The 18,235-nt window shown below is 35.2% G+C and overlaps 1 protein-coding gene across 1 annotated transcript in view; it reads right to left on the bottom strand.

Moving 5' to 3' along the window:
• BEND5 (BEN domain containing 5) overlaps positions 1-18,235 on the bottom strand; it is a gene marked incomplete at its 5' end in the record, with an annotated part of 583,001 nt that overhangs the window by 205,497 nt on the left and 359,269 nt on the right. Inside the window, one exon of the mRNA XM_084291495.1 lies at positions 9,315-9,531. Within this exon, the coding sequence (XP_084147621.1) occupies positions 9,315-9,531 (217 nt within the window). The remainder of the gene's footprint in view (positions 1-9,314; positions 9,532-18,235) is intronic.

Here is an 18,235-nt window from a genome sequence, read left to right as displayed (position 1 = left end):
TAGAGTGAGAATATATACTGTCTGGATACTTTATAAAGAGACCACTGCAATTTAAAAATAATAATAAAAAATAGTAATAATAATAATAACAATAAAGCTTTTTCAAATTCTCTGGAACCCCAAAATACCATTAATTCCTATAAGAGGTCCTCAAGCAGAAGATACTTTACGTTGGTAACTAGATTGACTAGAGCATGGTAAAGGTACAGACCATTTCCCTTAACCTTTATAGAGGAAGCTAGACTACAGGGCAATATGGAAATTATGCATTTCCATTCACTGTAGACAAAGAAGATTTAATGCCTTTGAACACTCTGTTGGGAGTAGTAACACTATTCCTGCCCTATCCGTCGCCTTTCAGATTTTGAAATATTCACAGTTTGGATTAATATCAATCTCCAAGTTTAAAATAAATCTTGAGGCATCTCACTGTAGTGCAAAAAAGCCTCCTATTTTTCTCAGCATAGTACCATCAACCTCTGTTTTAGTCTTCATCTGTTAATCTACAAAGTGCCCTTAATCAGTCATCTCCAACATTCCTATAAGTTTTCCATCAGACATAACACCTTACTGGTCGTGTTTCTCTCTCAGAAGGCCAATAAGAAAAACAGACCTTAGGTCTTGAATTGCATGAACTGTGCAAACTTACAGTCTTCATTTTTAATTATTTTTTGAACACTGTGGACCACACTTTGAAGACCTCAGCAGTTGTGAATGCGGCCTAGTTTCCAAAACATCAAACTACTTTTTGGTGTGTAACTATCAAAAGTTTGCCTTTAGTTTTGTCTGTCAAAACTTCTGAAAGAACAGGTTTGTATTATCATTTTTTAAAAATTTGTACGTGAAAAAGTGTGAGTTCCTTGAAGAGACAAATCAGATGCACTGTCCATGGTCCTGACCACGATGTTCTAATCAAATGACTGGATTCTGAAGGGGAACTCCTTATAAACAAACTCTGTTTAATATGGATAAGCTCAGAAAATGAATATCAGTCTTCATCACATACAGATTCTATCTTATTTCAGTTTCTGCAGTAATCTCATTACCTATTAAGTGGCTTAATGACACTATCATCAGAAGAATGTTATGAACCTTAACTCAGTGACATTTATGCACAATTTTTGAGGCTATCATAGCAAAAGCTCTAAAAACAAGCCTGGATTTTCTCTAATAGACCTATGAATTTCTCCCATTCCATATTTCAAAACTGCAGATTTCATAAATATGGAGACTAGTTAACATTTTAATTCTGAAAATAATTAAAAATAATAAAAACAATATGCAGCTGTTACTAATGAACTAGGAAGCTGATGAAATATATCATGATGGATATTAATGCATTAGTATAATCTACCTTAACGCATCAAGTCTAAGTGAAAAATAACTAACTAACTAACTAAATATATATATATAACATTCTTTAGGTCTGATTTTGAGAAAGTAACATTCCTCTTAAAATTTAACTAATTAAGAATAACTGCAAAACTGGATGCAACTAATGGGAAACTTAAAACAAGTGGGAGAAATCTCATTTCTGGAACTGTTTTCTCTTAGGTGTACCTATGAAAATTCCTGAAATTGATTATATACATCCATTGTCTTCTTCCATGTAACATATTTATTATAACACCAGATAAGTTACTTCATAAAAAATGAACTTTCCCTAAAAAGGCATGTCCACAATTCTAAGGAATTCTGAGTGAAAACTTTTCAATGTGGGCCTAGTGGTGACTTTTTTTTTTTTTTCTTTTTAATTGAAAGTGTCATGTAACCAAAACCTTTTCAATCTGTGTTCATTTCTTCATTTCTCAGATTGTTCTCTGCTGCCACAGTATGGTGCTCAGCTGCTGTTTGAAAACATGAAATAGAAACTCTTATCAGGAATGCAGTTCTTTTCATGTAACAATATCATTAGTTGCTATGTAAGATCTCTTTTGAGGAGTAATAAAAATGTTTTAAATTGCATCTTATATTTCTTAAGTTAAAAACAATGCAAACAAACAAAAAGCTTTTAATTAAGTACCTACTGCTTTGCACTGAAAATCTAGTCTCCTCGTGTTATTTGCAAGTTGCTTTGTATGTGTTTTGTAAATACATTTTTCTAAATTAAAATAAATTTGAATATACTTGAAGTCTTTAAACAAAGATAACAATAGCTTCCCTTACATGATAGCTTGATGTTCGTATTCTTTGCACTATTCTTTGATTCAGAAACAGTTTCCTAATAATGCAGAAAAGTAAGGGCCACTAAACCCACACTGCAATCAAGGCTATAAACAGTATCAGCCAACTGTGCTTTCTATAAATATATTAGTTTGTGGAGAGCCTTATTTCTTCTTTCCAAGTACACATATTCAAATGCTTAGTGTCAAGAGTAAGGAAACGCTTAGCCAGTCTGAGCCATGTGAACTATACTTTCTTTGGTCTATGTTATCTGTATCAAAATCTTCTCTTATTTCTTTATTTTCTCATTCCTATGTGATATAAAGTTATAACCCAGATTCCCTTCTGACATAGAAAGTGAAGTGGTTTTTTTAGAGACAGCTTTCAGCCTTCAAGGCTTAAGGACAACCAAGATAAAGTCTTACTGAGCATCTGCAAGGCAGGGATAAAGAACACCAGGATTAGCATTGATCCTTGATGCAGAAGGCCTGAAGTGCACACCTGACAGGTGTTCTACAAAAAAAGACTAGGGAGCAGTAGTGGAATTCACTTCACACATGGGCATTCAACATATTTATAGAGAGCTGCAAAAAGGGTTGCAGAATACATTACCTGAACCATCTTCTCTCCAACAAAATGTGGTCAAGTAATGAAACATCCAAAAATGTAGTAGTAGACAAATGCTTTCTTAAACCAAGTTTGTTTGTTGTTGTTTTGTTTTGTATTGTTTTGTTTTAATATATATATATATAATTTTCTATTATATACCCTTACAAGAGGAAAGATGAATTTCAAGAGAGTGTGGAAAAAGTTCTGCAAAACACTAAAATCCTGACTGTGACAAATATTTTTTTTAGTTGATTATTAAATGTTTTATTTTTTACATTATTTTTAAAGGGGGAGTAACTACCTGTAAACCTGTAAGTACCTCACCATCTTGGATAAAAGTCTTACAAATCTTGTTCAGTGGGAATTTTATAATATTGTCATATAATAACATGTCATATTATTTCAAATGACATGTACCTCACTGTAAATCTACTTTATGGCTACACTGCAGGGAGTGAATGAAGCCACTGGCCAAGTCCATTGTCTACCAATGACAGGTAAAAATAATTTTTTCCATATCCTACCACCAGATCTCTTACTTAGCTCTCAGCCTCAGTGCATTGTACATAAAGGTGACATGTTAGATAAGCAAGACCCTGTGAGGTTACTGAAACACACACCTAAAAATAACTGAAATATAAATCAACCAATAAGCAGACCCATTTTCATTCATAAGAGACTGAAAACATCATTATTCTTTTTTATTTCATAAGAAGTATGTTTGGCCAGAAACCTGGATTTAAAGTGTAAGATTTGTATTTTTGTTTTTCTTTGCTTTATTCAAGTTGTTATAGTGTTAGTGCAAGAAAATGGCAAAACATTAGGGCACTTGATCTTGCAAAGTGTTGATTGTTCTGACCTTGGATCCAAAGGTACTTTTACACACATTTAAATTGATCCCATGAACTGTGCTAATTACTTCACCAGGACTATTTAACAGGCTTAGATTTATTTCTCTGTTTAAATATTTTTCTGCATCAGAACAATGTACAGTTTACACAAATTATGTGAATAAGATTTTGCCTAAGGTATTTAGAGATTTTAATACATTATATTTACATTATATAGGAAGTATAAAACTAAATCAATAAATAATTCTTTCTTTCTTTGTTTAAATTAAAAGGCATAAATACAAATCCTCTTGCCTGAGCATACTTTAACATTGTTAGATAAGCCTTCAATCCCGAGATCTCACCCCTACAGGTAAAGAAGGCCAGGCTAAAAATCTTCTGGGTCTACAGTTAAAGAACACATTAAAATAGAACTCTGGTCTCACAGATGAATTACACTGTCACTACTCTGGAGATCTAAATAGAAGCCAACTCAAACACAGTCAAAATCCCAGCAGAGTCAATGCAGTAAAGTGCTACTGGGCAAATGTATCTAATAGCTCCATGTAGCACGATTTCCCCTACATGTAAGTACATTCAGCATCAAAGTCTACATGGTAATTATTGCCTAATGCTGTGCCACAAAGAAGGAAAACAAATTTCTCTTAATGGGAGTGAAAGAATGAATATAATCCAGGGAGATTGATGGTTTCTAGGGCCACATATCTTCAAAATATCTGTATGTTCTTCATACACTTCATACTCTGCTCTCAGATGGATGGCTTCGTTTTGGGATGGTCTTGTGTGGAGCCAGGAGTTGGACTCTGTGACTGGCATGGGTCCCTTTCAACTGAGGATATTCTATGATTTTAAGATTTATTACTTAGCATTAGATAAACAGCAATATATGTGGATCCTTCTGGAAATGATTTTTCTATAGGAAGCAGTGCTTTTTCTGGAATTTAAGAGAGAACCAGCTTATACATGCATTAACCTTGCACAATATTAACTGTACAGGTTGATTTTATTGCATTTGTTTTTTTCTAAAACTATATTTTGCTGCCAACTTAAACCAAAGCATTTCTTGTTTTTACCATGAGCAGTTGTATATATTCTAAAGACAGATGGCAACTTGCAATAGCAACATTTTTGCCTGTCTTTCCTTCTCTGTGATTTCCACAAGCCAGTTTATCTTTCAGAACTTCCTTTAAATTCTAACAAAGAAATTTGCCTTAGAACTGATGATACAGAATAGTTCCCTGCTATTTTTCATGTTATTTATATAATTTTGCTGTTAGCATGTGCTATGGTATTATATACTATAAATCATGTTTTATTTCAGACAGAGATTTTGGTGGTATTATTTTTAGGTCCAACTCTGCTTCTACTGATATCCAAACCCGCTAAGAAAATGTTCGCAGAAATACTTAAAATCTCGTTTTTAGTTTTGGGATAACATCCATATTATGAATCATATGGAAACAGCAGCACTATATAAGTAAATAGATATACCACTGAATAGAAAGAACGTGCCCTGAATGTATGTGTAGATGCACTTTTGCATTTTAGAGAAATGAGAAGTTCAGTTTACTTCTTTTTATCATTATCTCTGTGGCCTTTTTCAGGCTGAGTAAATTGCCACAAATTACATTTAGATGACATTTCAACCTATTTGCAATCAGATCCATTGGAAAGTACAGAATCTGATACCAACATGATTTCCAAGGCTTGATACAACACACTGAAGCCTGTACCTTCCTTTTTTTTTTTTTTTTTTTTTTTTCTTTTTTGAGATGAAGAGTCTACTTTTCTTTTATAGAACAGTTATTACATAACCTAACACTGAACACAAAAATGGGAAATTTAACCTTAGAAAAATTGTCTATTTTCTTTGCTTCATGCTTTAAAATAGTCATAACTGAGCAGTTAAAAATGGACCAGTAGATATCAGTAGAACTGATTAGCTGTTTTAACTGGGGTACCAAGTCATTTAGACAGCAAATAAGGGATATTTGATCAATGAACCAGCAATATGACATCTGGTGTGCAGTTTCACAGTCTTAGGGCCTGATTCTGATCTCTCTGATACCAGCATAAATTAGGAGCAACTTATGTAAATTAAAAGCATTCACTGAGGTGGTGGGGAGTCAGAATGAAGCACCTTGTGTTCCAATCTGTTTCACTCAGTATCTCATGTCTGACTTTAGAGATTGGCTCACTTACAGAGCTCTACATTAGACATATTGCCTACTTGTTTTAAAATATGTATGTTTAATATTTAATTTAACAGGATTCCTTATTCTAGTCTCTGTGCACTGTGGAAGTCCCTTTGAGGCTTGTGGTTTATATGTACAGTTGCAATACTCCTCAAGCATAATTTGGTGGCACCATTGCCTAATGGGGTGAAAGGAAGTATCTGTCTCCAATTTTGTCTGTTTTTAGAGAGAGCAATAAAAATATTGCCAAGCAAGTGGCAATTTGTAGGAGCTAAGTAAGGCTCTCCAAATCTCATTTAATTCAGTATGTGTAATAGTGAAATGCTGGTAGAGGTACAGGTCTCATCTATTGTCTACATACTTCAAATATACACAACTAATTTAAACCACCATCTTCAAATGATGACACAAAAATTTTGCCAACTCTGCAGTATAGTTTATAATGATGCACATACTATTACTGCAAATAAGATCGTATAATTATCATAAAAGGAGCCTCTGCTTATATATTCACAGACATATAAGAAGTATTTTTCAATATATTATGCTGTATAGCATCACCTAATATCTGCCAAGATGACAGACACATCTGTAATATGCAAAAAACTAATTGCACAATTTTAAAAAATGCTCACAGATTTAAAACTTATGATCTCTTTAGACAATCCTCACCAAGTCTGAAGTTACCTAAGGCCAACAATGGCAGAATGAATACAGCAGTTTAAATGACACCTGGATGGCCATCATAGCTGGCTTGCAGGAGAGACTATTTTCAAGATCATTTGGCACATCTAGAATGTGGGATAGCTCTCTGAAGTAAAGAGTTTAAGCGTTAAAAGGTCAGAAATAGAACAGCTAAGTTATCCATTCACACCGGCAATGGGAATCTTTGCCATTTGGCTCTGAACCACTTTGCCATTCTGCATCCTAATGACAATTACATGTCCCATACTGATATTTCACTTTCAATTTTCATAGAATTAGTGAAAGCATTTAAGGAGTTAATGGAGGCATAGTACTTTCTTTAGAGAAAATATGAAATTAGATTAGAAATTAGATTGCCTTGAAAACATTACATGCAGGAAAATGTGCACTCAGAAAGCCTTCAGGAGCAATCATCTAAGCATGGTTTCTTGTGACTCACATTTTACTGTTCCACTGCAAAGAAAAAAATAACCACAAAGATCAGTGGCAAGATTCTGTTGTCTCTAAGAGGCACAGTTCAAAATTTCATAATCCAGAACTGAAATTGTTTCAAATCATTCTCCATCCTCACAATCTTAAACTGCTGCAGGGAGCTATAAAATCCCCCTGGAATGAAACAAAGGATATTGGTGGCTACATGGCAGCTTGGCAGATATGCCACAGCCTTTTCCCAGCATGCTAACCCTGATTGAGCCCTACACCTGGCATGAGGACTTCAGAGTCTGTCCTCAGAAGGCATCTTTAAGTTTGTTTTCTCCATGTACTACCAGGGGTATCGTCCCTTCACCGGGAATAGAGCTTTTAAGGGCCTCTTTATGCCAATCTCATTCCTCTTATCTTACATAAGGGGCCAGAGTAGGGATGGAGCTCCCTTTCTTAGCTCTAAATCTATGCTATATGGCACGCAATTCTCTAAAGTACAGCCAGCTTCTGCTTTGATGAAGCACTGTGCAGTGAAGACTGAAGGATCCTGTTTTTCACCATTTAAAGATGTATGATAGCAACAAAGCTCTATGTTAAAATATTTAACTCGCAGAGAACTTATGGAAATTGTCTATTCAAGCTCAGCAAAGACATTAAATTACCAAGCTGTTCAAGGACAGTTGTGTGTGGAGAAAAGCCAGAAATGCTCTGAGATTGTAATGTTACTTACAAAGATTACAGTGCAAGCCTGATTCAGAAGCTTTTTATACATATCAGCATGGTGAGCTGCAAAATGTTACTATATCAATTTCTGCAAAACATACTGTGTGTGTACATATAGATATAAAATCAGGACTTATACACAGCACATTTCCTGCCACATTTTGAACGGCATCTGTTTGTTTAGTTTGCTGAAATATGAAAAATAATATTTAGCAACTACTGGTAACACAATGTTAACAAGATTTAAGACTATAGCACTGTCTGTCAAAATGCAGATAAAAGACATATCCTTCCATCTCAGTGTTTTAATCAATCAGATCTGGTTTTGATGAATATGCAAATGTGACTGTTTATACACTGTTTTCAGAGTGAAAGGAAACAAATTCAGTTTTGTCATAGAATTAATGATAGCTCTGTCCTCTAAGATTAATAATTAAAACCCTACACACATTAAAATGCTCCTTCCTCATACCCTCTGAAGATTTTACTTTTCTTTCTTTTTTTTTTTTTTTGTTCCCCTAATTGGAATGATTAATAATTAATGTCGGTTCAGGGATATTTAATAGTCATTTTTAGAAAAAGAATTGTACTTAACTGACAAAAGGGTTAAGAACATGCTTTCTTTTGTTAATTCGGTTTTACTCTTCACTATAAATTGATTTTTTCCTAAAAGTTTTATGCCACCAAAGGAAACACAATGACCTGTTCTAATGGTAGAAGCCTATTATTTATTCCAGTATTCATATGATTTTATTCTGATTTTCACAATATATACTGAGATTCTATTCAAAGCCCTGGCTGCTCAGACTAGCAACCTTCATAAGAATTGCATCTTTTCTTTTTCTGACAGACACACACACACACACACGGTACAAGTTTAGACCAAATCAAATCTCAGAGAAGAGATTAAAACTGTGGAACAAGTGCATTACAAAGTCTGAGAAAGCAAAAGAGGAATAAGAAAAATATTGCTGAAATTTTGTTTTCTCTGATGATTTCTGAGTTGGTATGGGAGTGGCTGAGTCATGATTTCCAAATCCTCAGGACAGGAAACATTTCAGAGAAAGGTTACAGCAAAGCGAGCACAAGTTCAACCTGACCATTAACCCTCCTTCCTGTACCAAAATTATCACGTCATTTTCACGTGCCCATTAGGTTCTATATTGAGATCACTAAACTTCTCTTAATTAAAACCAGTAAAGCAGACATTCTTAAGAGAGTAAATAAGTAGTTTTTAAAATGTTTTTGCATTATTTTACTAGAAAAAGCTATACTGTGGTTCCAAAGATACTTATTTCTTTCCGAAGAGAAAAGCTCTTTGATAAAGACAAATGGAAATATAAAAATCACATTTCTTCAATAAAGCTGTTTCAGTTTCTTCCTTTAATGTTTTCAGAGGTGTATTGATCCTACATGGGAATTGTAGCACTGTCTTACATATCGCAAAGGAAATATTTTATGTGAAATTAAATTAGCATTTGTCTTTATTTCACCATGTAAGCTACTTCATGTGTCATTGATAGCAGTAAAAACAAATGTTTGTGAGCATTTACCTTAGCAGGGATGATGAATTATACTCTGTAAGCATTTAAGGGTAGACATTCCTAATGAAGCCTTCTAGTTGGCAAACGTGCCTATTACTTACCACACTGAGTCCTAGCAGTTCTCTGCAAAAGTAGTCCATGTTCCTCCTTTGTAGGTTGTCAAGATAGTGCTGAAGGCGAGTATAGGTGTAGGGGTAGCAGTAAGCAAACTGATAAGTGTCATCCTCACGGTCAAAGCAAAATGCAAATGACATGACATAGTTCTTCCTGTGGTCCGGGCAGTGATAGTAATACACATTTTTAGAGGGTATTCTTTGCCTAAAAAACAAAAGCAACATATATACATTGACATACATACACACATTCATAAGAAATCTGAATTAAAAAGCTATGTGGGGTTTTTATTTCCTCTCAAGTAAACAAAATGAATTAACTTGAGCAGTGCAGGAGCTTGTGAGCAGATTCCAGAGACTGGGTTTCAGAGCACTTATGGAGAGGACTTCCATACTGCGGCCCATGCTGAGCTCTGCTACTGTGCTGGAGTTCTCTCTCCAAGTGCCTGAGCTTGCAGGGTCACCATAGCAGGGGAGAGCTTCACACAGCCACAGAAACCCACTCCCAAGCTGCAAGCTGGATGCACAGGCAGTTAAAATACCATCTCTTTTGCTATCAAGCTGCTGCAGCCTCATAGCTTACAGGCTTCAGCCAAACCTCTGGTTGGAGTGTGGCTACATCCTTTGATACGGGACTGACTCATCAGTCAGTGCACAGACAAGGCATAATTTGTGAAGGAATGTCAGTACAAGGCAACATTGACACAACTGTTAAAAAACTTCAGGATATCTTTGTTACCCTTATTAGTCAGGATGTATCAACACATGGATCAATATCAATAACATGGATAAATATCAATACAGGATGTATCCAATGAATAGAGGAATAGATAAATTGTTAAGGGAAAACAATGAAAAATCTTTGGGTACAGAAAATAACCTGGTCCTGAATTAGAAAGTGAAGGAGAAAAGGTTATCTGGTCCCGTTCCAAATTGAATTGCTGCCCTCCTCAAGAGTTCTGGCATATAGTGCTGACATGATAAAAATGAATATACATGATGGTAAATAATTACAGCAGAGACATTTATGTTATTGTTATTAAGATGGTATTTATTTAAGAAATAAAAAATCTCAGCCTGATATCTTCCACCCAACTTCAGCCATTCTTTTATTTCTAAACAGAAATGAGTAATATTTCAGAGACACAAACATTCTATGGACCAGAGGTGTTCAATGTTTCTGTCTGTGCCCCTTTGCCATTTCATAGACGGATTTTCTAGCTTTATTTAGACAGGAGATTCTCTAGTCATGCCATGTACTTGTAATTTGATGTAACTAACTTACCAGTCCTGTTTGGCAACAAAACACTATGGTCCTGCAGACTCTAACTGATTCAATTACACAACATTATAAACAGGTCTCATCTAATGATTGGAGCAGATCTCAGCTGAACTAGCATCTTGGTGAGGGAAAACATAATAAGATTTACAGACATAGCAGTAGTAATGTGCCTCTTTGTAATAGTTCCGAGAAACTGGTCTACTGCAGAGCATCAGTTTTAGCCTTTCATTGCTAATATGAAATAGAGGACAAAACCCTCTCATTATGCAGAAGTACATGTTTGCCAATTAGCAGCAGTTAAGGAGTCTGATCAGCAAGACTCAGAAGCTACAAAGAGAAACAGAAAGGAATTGAGATGTTCTTGAAAAAGTACAATAAAGAGCCAGTGATGCAGTTAATTAGACTTGAAATAAGAATTTATTTGCCCCTTTTATTGCCCTGGTTCTTGAACTTTCAGAGTTTCAATAATTTGCTTCAGCATTTTTCGGTTAAATAAGACACTTGCTTATCATTAATATCTGAAAATGAATTTTAAGCCACAAATATCAAGGATAAAATAAAATAGTTCTTTACATTTATTTTTTTTAAAGTAGCTGTAGTATGGAAAAAATGCCACCAACCGTCTGCATGCAGTACCCTAACCTAATAGGTTTCTCCAGTATCTTAACATATTTCTATCGTTCACCCTTACTCTGGAGTGCTATAGGACATCCCTCATTTAATCTCAAATCAAGCAGATGATATGGCAGTGGGTAAATGTATTCCAGCTCCCAATCCTCAAACTATAATGCAAGTTTAAACAGTATGTTGCTGAGTTGTTGAACTTTATTTGTTTCCAAATTAGCATGGGAGAAGTAATAAAGGACAAGCCTCACTTTATGAAATAAAAATTTCATGTAAAATTAGACCAATAGGAGGAAAGTCAAGATTTTAGAAAGCCTAATGTTAATTGAAATTCATTTGCTGATAGTTAATGTTTAAATGACACATAGTTCTCCTTGGTTCAATAACTTTCTACTTTTAAGCAAGTTGAAGACAACTTTGTTAATGTATTAAAGGCACTTTTGATATTTTGTTCCCTCTCCCCTTCATTATAAAAGCTAAGCATCTGTTTTATTATCCACTTTGACACATCACTTTATGGCTGCATTTGGCTATTATGGCTAATCTTGATGTCTAGGACATCTGGTATTGACATTTCACTATCTGGTGTCTGACACAACAGCAGAAACCATCCTCAGTTCCTAGGCTTAAATTCACCCTCTCAGGGCAGAAAGTGCCCTAACTCTTAATTCAAACCATATCTTCCAAAAATAATTATAATAGTACTCCTGTCACTGTGAATCTATTTTTATCTCTCCTAGCACTTTGTCACTGCTAATCTATTTGTGAGTCATATAGAGAAAGAGAGTTAGTGTTTAGATACCAACAACACATCTTTACACAGAGAAGCCTAATCAGATTGAGATCTTATCTGGGAATTAAAGAAGAAAAAAAAAAAAAAAAAAAAAAAGAGGAAGAAAAAGAAAAAAATGAGACATAGTGCTAGATATCACCAACTGAGTTTTTGATAACGAAAAGACATTGCTCAGTTCTTGAATTAACCTTTGTGTCCTAGACGCACTATTGTTTACTCTTTCCCTTTTTTGTTCTATGCCTTCTGGAAAAGGACACCCACACACTGTGGCAGCAGCTGCTCCTATTAATTTAAAGCTATTACAAAAATTAAAATTAAACCCAATTACTTTGGCTGGTTTATAGCCGGGGAACGGCTTAGTCTGATTGTTCCCTCTGGTTATGGACAAAAACAATATTCCTACCTACAGGCAGCTGCCAGTAGAATACTAATGCATCTGGGCCTGGCAGGGACAGATTCAGACTGTGGAGTTTAACTGCATTTCTTACCAGAGAAAAATATCTTATCATGGATCTGCAGAAATGCACCAACTTCTTACAGTGTAAGTCACAATGAAGCTGATTTGTAGTTAGAGGTAAGAAAGAAAAACTGTGGCAGAAAGCTTAATACTCAGATTTGTCATTTTGCATTTCCAGGCAGCTCACACTAAGAATTGCACCCTGTTAATTGATACACAACTGCCTGAATTTCCTTGCTTCTGAGCAGTTATTTAAAGGAGAACCAGCCTGATTCTTAAGTAAAGCCACAGAGCACAACATGCAGGCCACTAATTTCCACTCTGTTTTTAGAAATATATTTGCAAAAATGAAGCTTAGTATTTTACTTCCTTTTGAAACAAATTCAGGCTGTTTGGTCTTAAATACAAAATTATTTCTGTCAAAAATAAATAAATAAATAAATACAAGAGAAAGAAGAAGGAAGCACAGAATGGAAATTTTCCCTCTATTTTTGACTCTCATAGTCCAGTGCCAGTCAAAACTTGACCCAGTGGGTTTGAGTGTCTTCTCTTCTCTTGAGTATCTGACAAGCATACACTCTCAACCTAGCATATTTGGTAATTTTAGTGTGCACACACTTCTTTCTTTCTATATGCTTGCTTCATTGCTGTCTGCAGTCAGGACATTTACTCTCTTTTGGTAGAGTGTAATAAGATCATTTTTTAGTTTATTGGAAAATTTGGAGCCCTCAGTCAGAGTCAAAAGCCTGATAACTTCAGAGGTCCCAGGATTTTACCCTTTGCTACTACAATAGGCAGTAAGGTGCATTACACATAAGTGACTTTTGAAAAGTTTATCCTAACTATACTTCAATTTTGAAAATAATTTTCATTTTATCTCTAGATTAGCACATCTTTGAGCTTAAACCTAAAATTTATGTCCTTTGTTGTTGTTTCTTTCTACTGCTTGAACTCCCAGTTTTCAAAAGGAAGAAACTGGGGAGTGATGTGAGTGGGTGTCAGTACTTTTCGAGGTTTTAAACACATAGGGGTGTTAATCAAAGACTAGAGCCTTTGTGTGATATCACAACACAACTAATTAGAAAATAACAATTTTTAGAGGGCCTTTTTTCCCCTATTGCATGACTAAAGCAGAGAGCTCTTGCCCAGCCAAATTCTCAATGACTTTAATGAGCAGCCTAAACAGTCTTTGGACCGCTCTTGGTATGGCACTCATGAAGTAATTATTCAGTTCCTTGCCTCTGCAGGATTGGGTTAGACATATCACAGTCAGTAGACTTCAAAGTAAAATGATGATCTTTGGAGGAAAAACAAAAAGCTGCAGGTGCTGTAAAAGATCAATGGCCAAAAGAAAAATTAAGTGATCGGACTTGCAGAGAAATGCTCAAGTGGATCTGACTGAAACGTAGTGCTAGCTGTGGTGACACACTGTGGTGATCATTTTCAATTGTCATCAGTTTGCAGGTGTAGGGATATAACTTCACAGTTTTTACTAATTCCCAGGCTTTCTTATATTATTCGTAAGGGTGGGACTAAGTCACTACCTCAAAGGAAATTATATCTAAATTTTAAAGAGATCTGAAGCGCAAAATGTAATTCTGATTTTGAAAATAACCTTAAGGTATTTATTGACTCTACCCAAAATACTAGATATAGCTGTTCCTTCCAAGTGTTCAAATTTTATTCTTAAAGCTAGATGTCCCTATTTATAACTGCAAAAAATCCAACAAACTCTGGAGAAAATATAAGGAAGTTAATCATGCACTGCAAACTCCTCTTCTGGGAGGCAGCCCTTTCAAATTGAAGGCCTTACTGACTCATTTCTCTGTTAGTCTAAGATGTTATCTTTCTTCTTGCTTATTCTTGTTGACAAGTGGAGATGACCATCTTCAAAATTCCTAGCTTACTTGTGACAAAATAAGTTTATACTCTTTTTTCTTGCACAGAATTTTATGTTTGATTCACAGAGCATGGAGTGACAGTGAATATGTCATGTGGTGTTAAATATTTTTTGCGGAGAGCTGAATGGGTTTTGGCACAACTAACTCAGTTTTAGACACTGCAGAGTAAGTCCTGCTTTTATTCTTGCTAATATTTATTAGAATGTTCTCTGAATATTTTTATCATCTTGCACAGCCTACTGTGAAACTCAAGGTTTTTCACCTATACAGATAGCTGGTTTCTTCTTATTAAACATTAAAAAAAAAAAAAAAAGATTTCTTTTTTTTTTTTTTTTTGCATATCGATGATTTTCACAACACTGAGAGAATCTGGACATTAAGAACACAGCTTTCAAGGGTTAATGTTAATTGAAATAATTAAGTGACCCCTATAAAGACTGCTTGGTAATTCAAATAATAATGAATTACACAAATATTGCTTGTAAGCTTTCTGTATTCTTTACAACTTCAAAGGGAAAACACTGAGTTTTAACTGTCCTTTTTTCTTAAATAAGTGAGCACAATAATAAGGCACATTTAATTTGAAGGGTAGGGGAAAGAATATCAGCATTTTAAATGTTTGTAGAAAATATATGTTTTAGAGCTTGAAAGCTCGAGCTGAGAAACAGATTTATGTGAGCAAATGTTGTGAGAATAATTCCCCGTATTTCTTACACACTTGGATACATTTGGGAGAACTTGCTAAGAATGTTTTTTTTTTTGTTTGTATTTATGTTTTGTTTGTTTTTAAACAAAACTGTATCTTCAACACAGTGCAGTTTTAAGTAAAATTCAGTGGTGAGGAGAAACAATAAATGGAATATAGCAATGGGAAATGTCCTTTGTTTTGTGTTTGCAGAATATCTCCCAGAAACATAGTGCTTGTCCATGGGCCAGTCTTGCAGATCCTATGATAATACTAGTAAGAAAACCATAATGAAACTACTCTACATAAAACCACGGAATATCAGTAGAAGTCATTATTCAAAAGAGTGGCAAGAAAAGGCTGAGGAAAGGGTGTACTTTGTGGGAAGAATAATGAAGCAGTGTAGAATGGTCAGGAAGTGAGTCCCTACTAGCAGATCACCATCATGAGATATAAAGCAACGCTTAAATCCTGTTCCTGGATTCTGCCAAAAATGAAATCATCACCCTTTGACTCACAAAAATAAGCATAACATTATAAATGTGACAGCTGTTAAATTATGACCTAACTAAATTATGATCTGAAATAATTCCTTTAAAAAATGACTGAATGACTCTTTTAAACATCTTCATGTAAGACAGGGCAACACTGATGAAGAGAAGTGTTGTTTCAAGTTCTCCAAACCTTAACATAGTTTTGTGTGAGGTAATAGTCTATATACTCTAAATACAAAGCATGCTTACTGAGGTTCAGACTTGGCACAGTGTCCTCTTTTGCCATAAACACTATAATATGTCTTAGGGAAGCTATCAGTTGTCAGTGAATTCCAAAACCTTTTGCCAGAAGCTGGTACAAATGAGGTTTCCAGTGGACAAGCAGCAGATTTACCTTCTTTTCTCCCTCCTGCCTACATTATAGCCAAAACTATACTCCCTCTTCCATCTTTTGTGTATTCTGTCCAGTGGCTAAAGCTCATACTGCAGTGACTTTCCTCCAAACCAGTAGTTCTAATACTATAATTATAGTACAGAAACTCTGTTTTAAACCACAGGGATAATGAATAGTGTTGATTTTTTCTGCTGTTGAAATATGATTTGCCTACTGACCACAGGCGTATTGCTTCAATAGCAGTATCTCTATGCAGTACTTATAAAGGAAAGAAGAAAGAGAGGGAGAAAAGCCGACTTTTCACACAAATACTCAAATAAGAAAGGAACATGGTGGAATCAGCCATACATGCACTGCAATCTTTTGAAGAGGTCATAAAAGCAAGACAAGGAGACAGGAGCCAGCAGGGGCCAGCATTTCTGTCCCCAAATTCAGCTGCTGGGAAAGAAACACAGGGTTAAGCTAAATAAATTAAAGGATTTAAATTGGAAAAAATTGAGAATTTTTGATCGGTAGTACTGGATAAGGTAATGAAAGAAGCTGGGGGGAGAACCATTTCAGAATGTTGCATCACTGCCATTAAAGAGTTTGGAACATGTGGAAAAGAAAAATCAGTCTTTCAGAAGCAACTCAAAACAGAATATCCACAAATACTGTCCGAGTGGAGAGATTTAAAAGAATTAAGTCAGCATAAATAATGTTGTACTAGAAAAGGTGAGGACAAGAAATGCTCCACCTCAGCATATAAATCTGAAAACCACATGGCAATGCTTGTCCTAGCTATGACCTACACCAGACTCTGGCCATAAAATAAGAAGTCTACTGACAACTTCAGAAGACAGTTTGAATATACCAACATCAGGGACAAATAACCATACAAAAAAAAAAAAAAGCATGTCAATGAAGATAGGTTAGGAGACTGAAAGAAGACAAGAATAGCATTTTTACTAAATGATCATCACCCATCAGCATACTATTTTTGTCTTTTCATGTCCAAACTCAGCATTTTATTCCATCATTCTTTCTTCCCTCCACTATAATCTGACATATAATCCCTCCAGATTATGTTTACAGGAAAACATATATTTATAGGATCATACAGGTTATAAAATTGAGTTCTTGCAATGTTTGGAGCCTGTGTTGTCCTGGGAACAAGGGATCAACCTCAATCCCAAATTCAAGTCCCTGGACTGCACAACTAGTAGACCACTGGGTCAGCTCTAATAGCCTCTTAGCCTCAATTACCTAATTAGCTTTTTCTTCACTTTCCTCTTCTCTCTTTCCCATCTGCTCATCTATTCCCACCACTCCCTGTTCTTCTGCAAGAATAATTTTTAAAATCTATGTTAACTTCATTTAGGTTATTCTCAGGTGACTTCTCTTCTATGCAAGAATAATTTATAGGTCTCTTAAGAGCCCCAATTTGAGGAAGTATTTCAGTAATGTCTGAATTTTAAAATCCATGTTAAAAATGTTGATGATTTCACAGTCTAAATACAAAGCTGAGATTGTTAATTTATGTCATTTTGATGTGAAATTTGACTACACTACCAAAGGAAGGATAATGGACATGAAATAAGTTTTTACCAGTTGTAGCTTGTTTACTGAGCTGTTTTTAAGAAGACCTGAAGCCTCCTGGAAGCCTGAGCCTTCTCAATGCATATTATTCCTGTTAAGGATCACAGTATCTCTGAGAGTAGATGATGTATGAACAGGATAAAGACAAAAGAAAACAGGAAATTGTCACCAGACATCAGACTTCGTTAGCTGGGCAAACTTACCCATAATATTGTGCTTTATCCTATCCTCTGTCTCCACGCAATGAAGCCTGAGTTCAGTAATCCATTTTTAATGTCCCATTTCTTACGCCTTCTAGCACCTTGTTCACTTTTTCCACCATAACCACATCTCAAGTAGTTTCTGTTATGGAACTGCCAACAGCAATATTCTGTTTTTGCCCTTCACTTAAAGGATAAGGATTTTGTTTAGCTTTCTCCACATATTAACTTTTCATTTATCGAGCCTGAACTTCTTTATTCAAGTAACTTCTTTAGATCACTCAGAAGTTTCTAACACTGTGTTACAGGCTTAAATTACTTAAGTAATTACATCATTTGTAAGTGTTACACCCAATCTTTCACCTCTCTCCTTAGATCATTAATAAATATATTTAGCATATGACCTGATAGGTAACTTTAAGGAACGCAGCTGCTAGCCTTTTACTGTGATGAAAACTGCCCACTTAGCCCTCTGCCTTTTTGTCTCCTTGTCGTTTTTTG

The sequence above is a fragment of the Netta rufina genome (genome assembly GCF_964035555.1).
Source record: "Netta rufina genome assembly, chromosome: 8".
NCBI lineage: Eukaryota > Metazoa > Chordata > Aves > Anseriformes > Anatidae > Netta > Netta rufina.
Note: the sequence above shows the minus strand (reverse complement) of the source record. Positions and strands in the feature narration are given on the sequence as shown.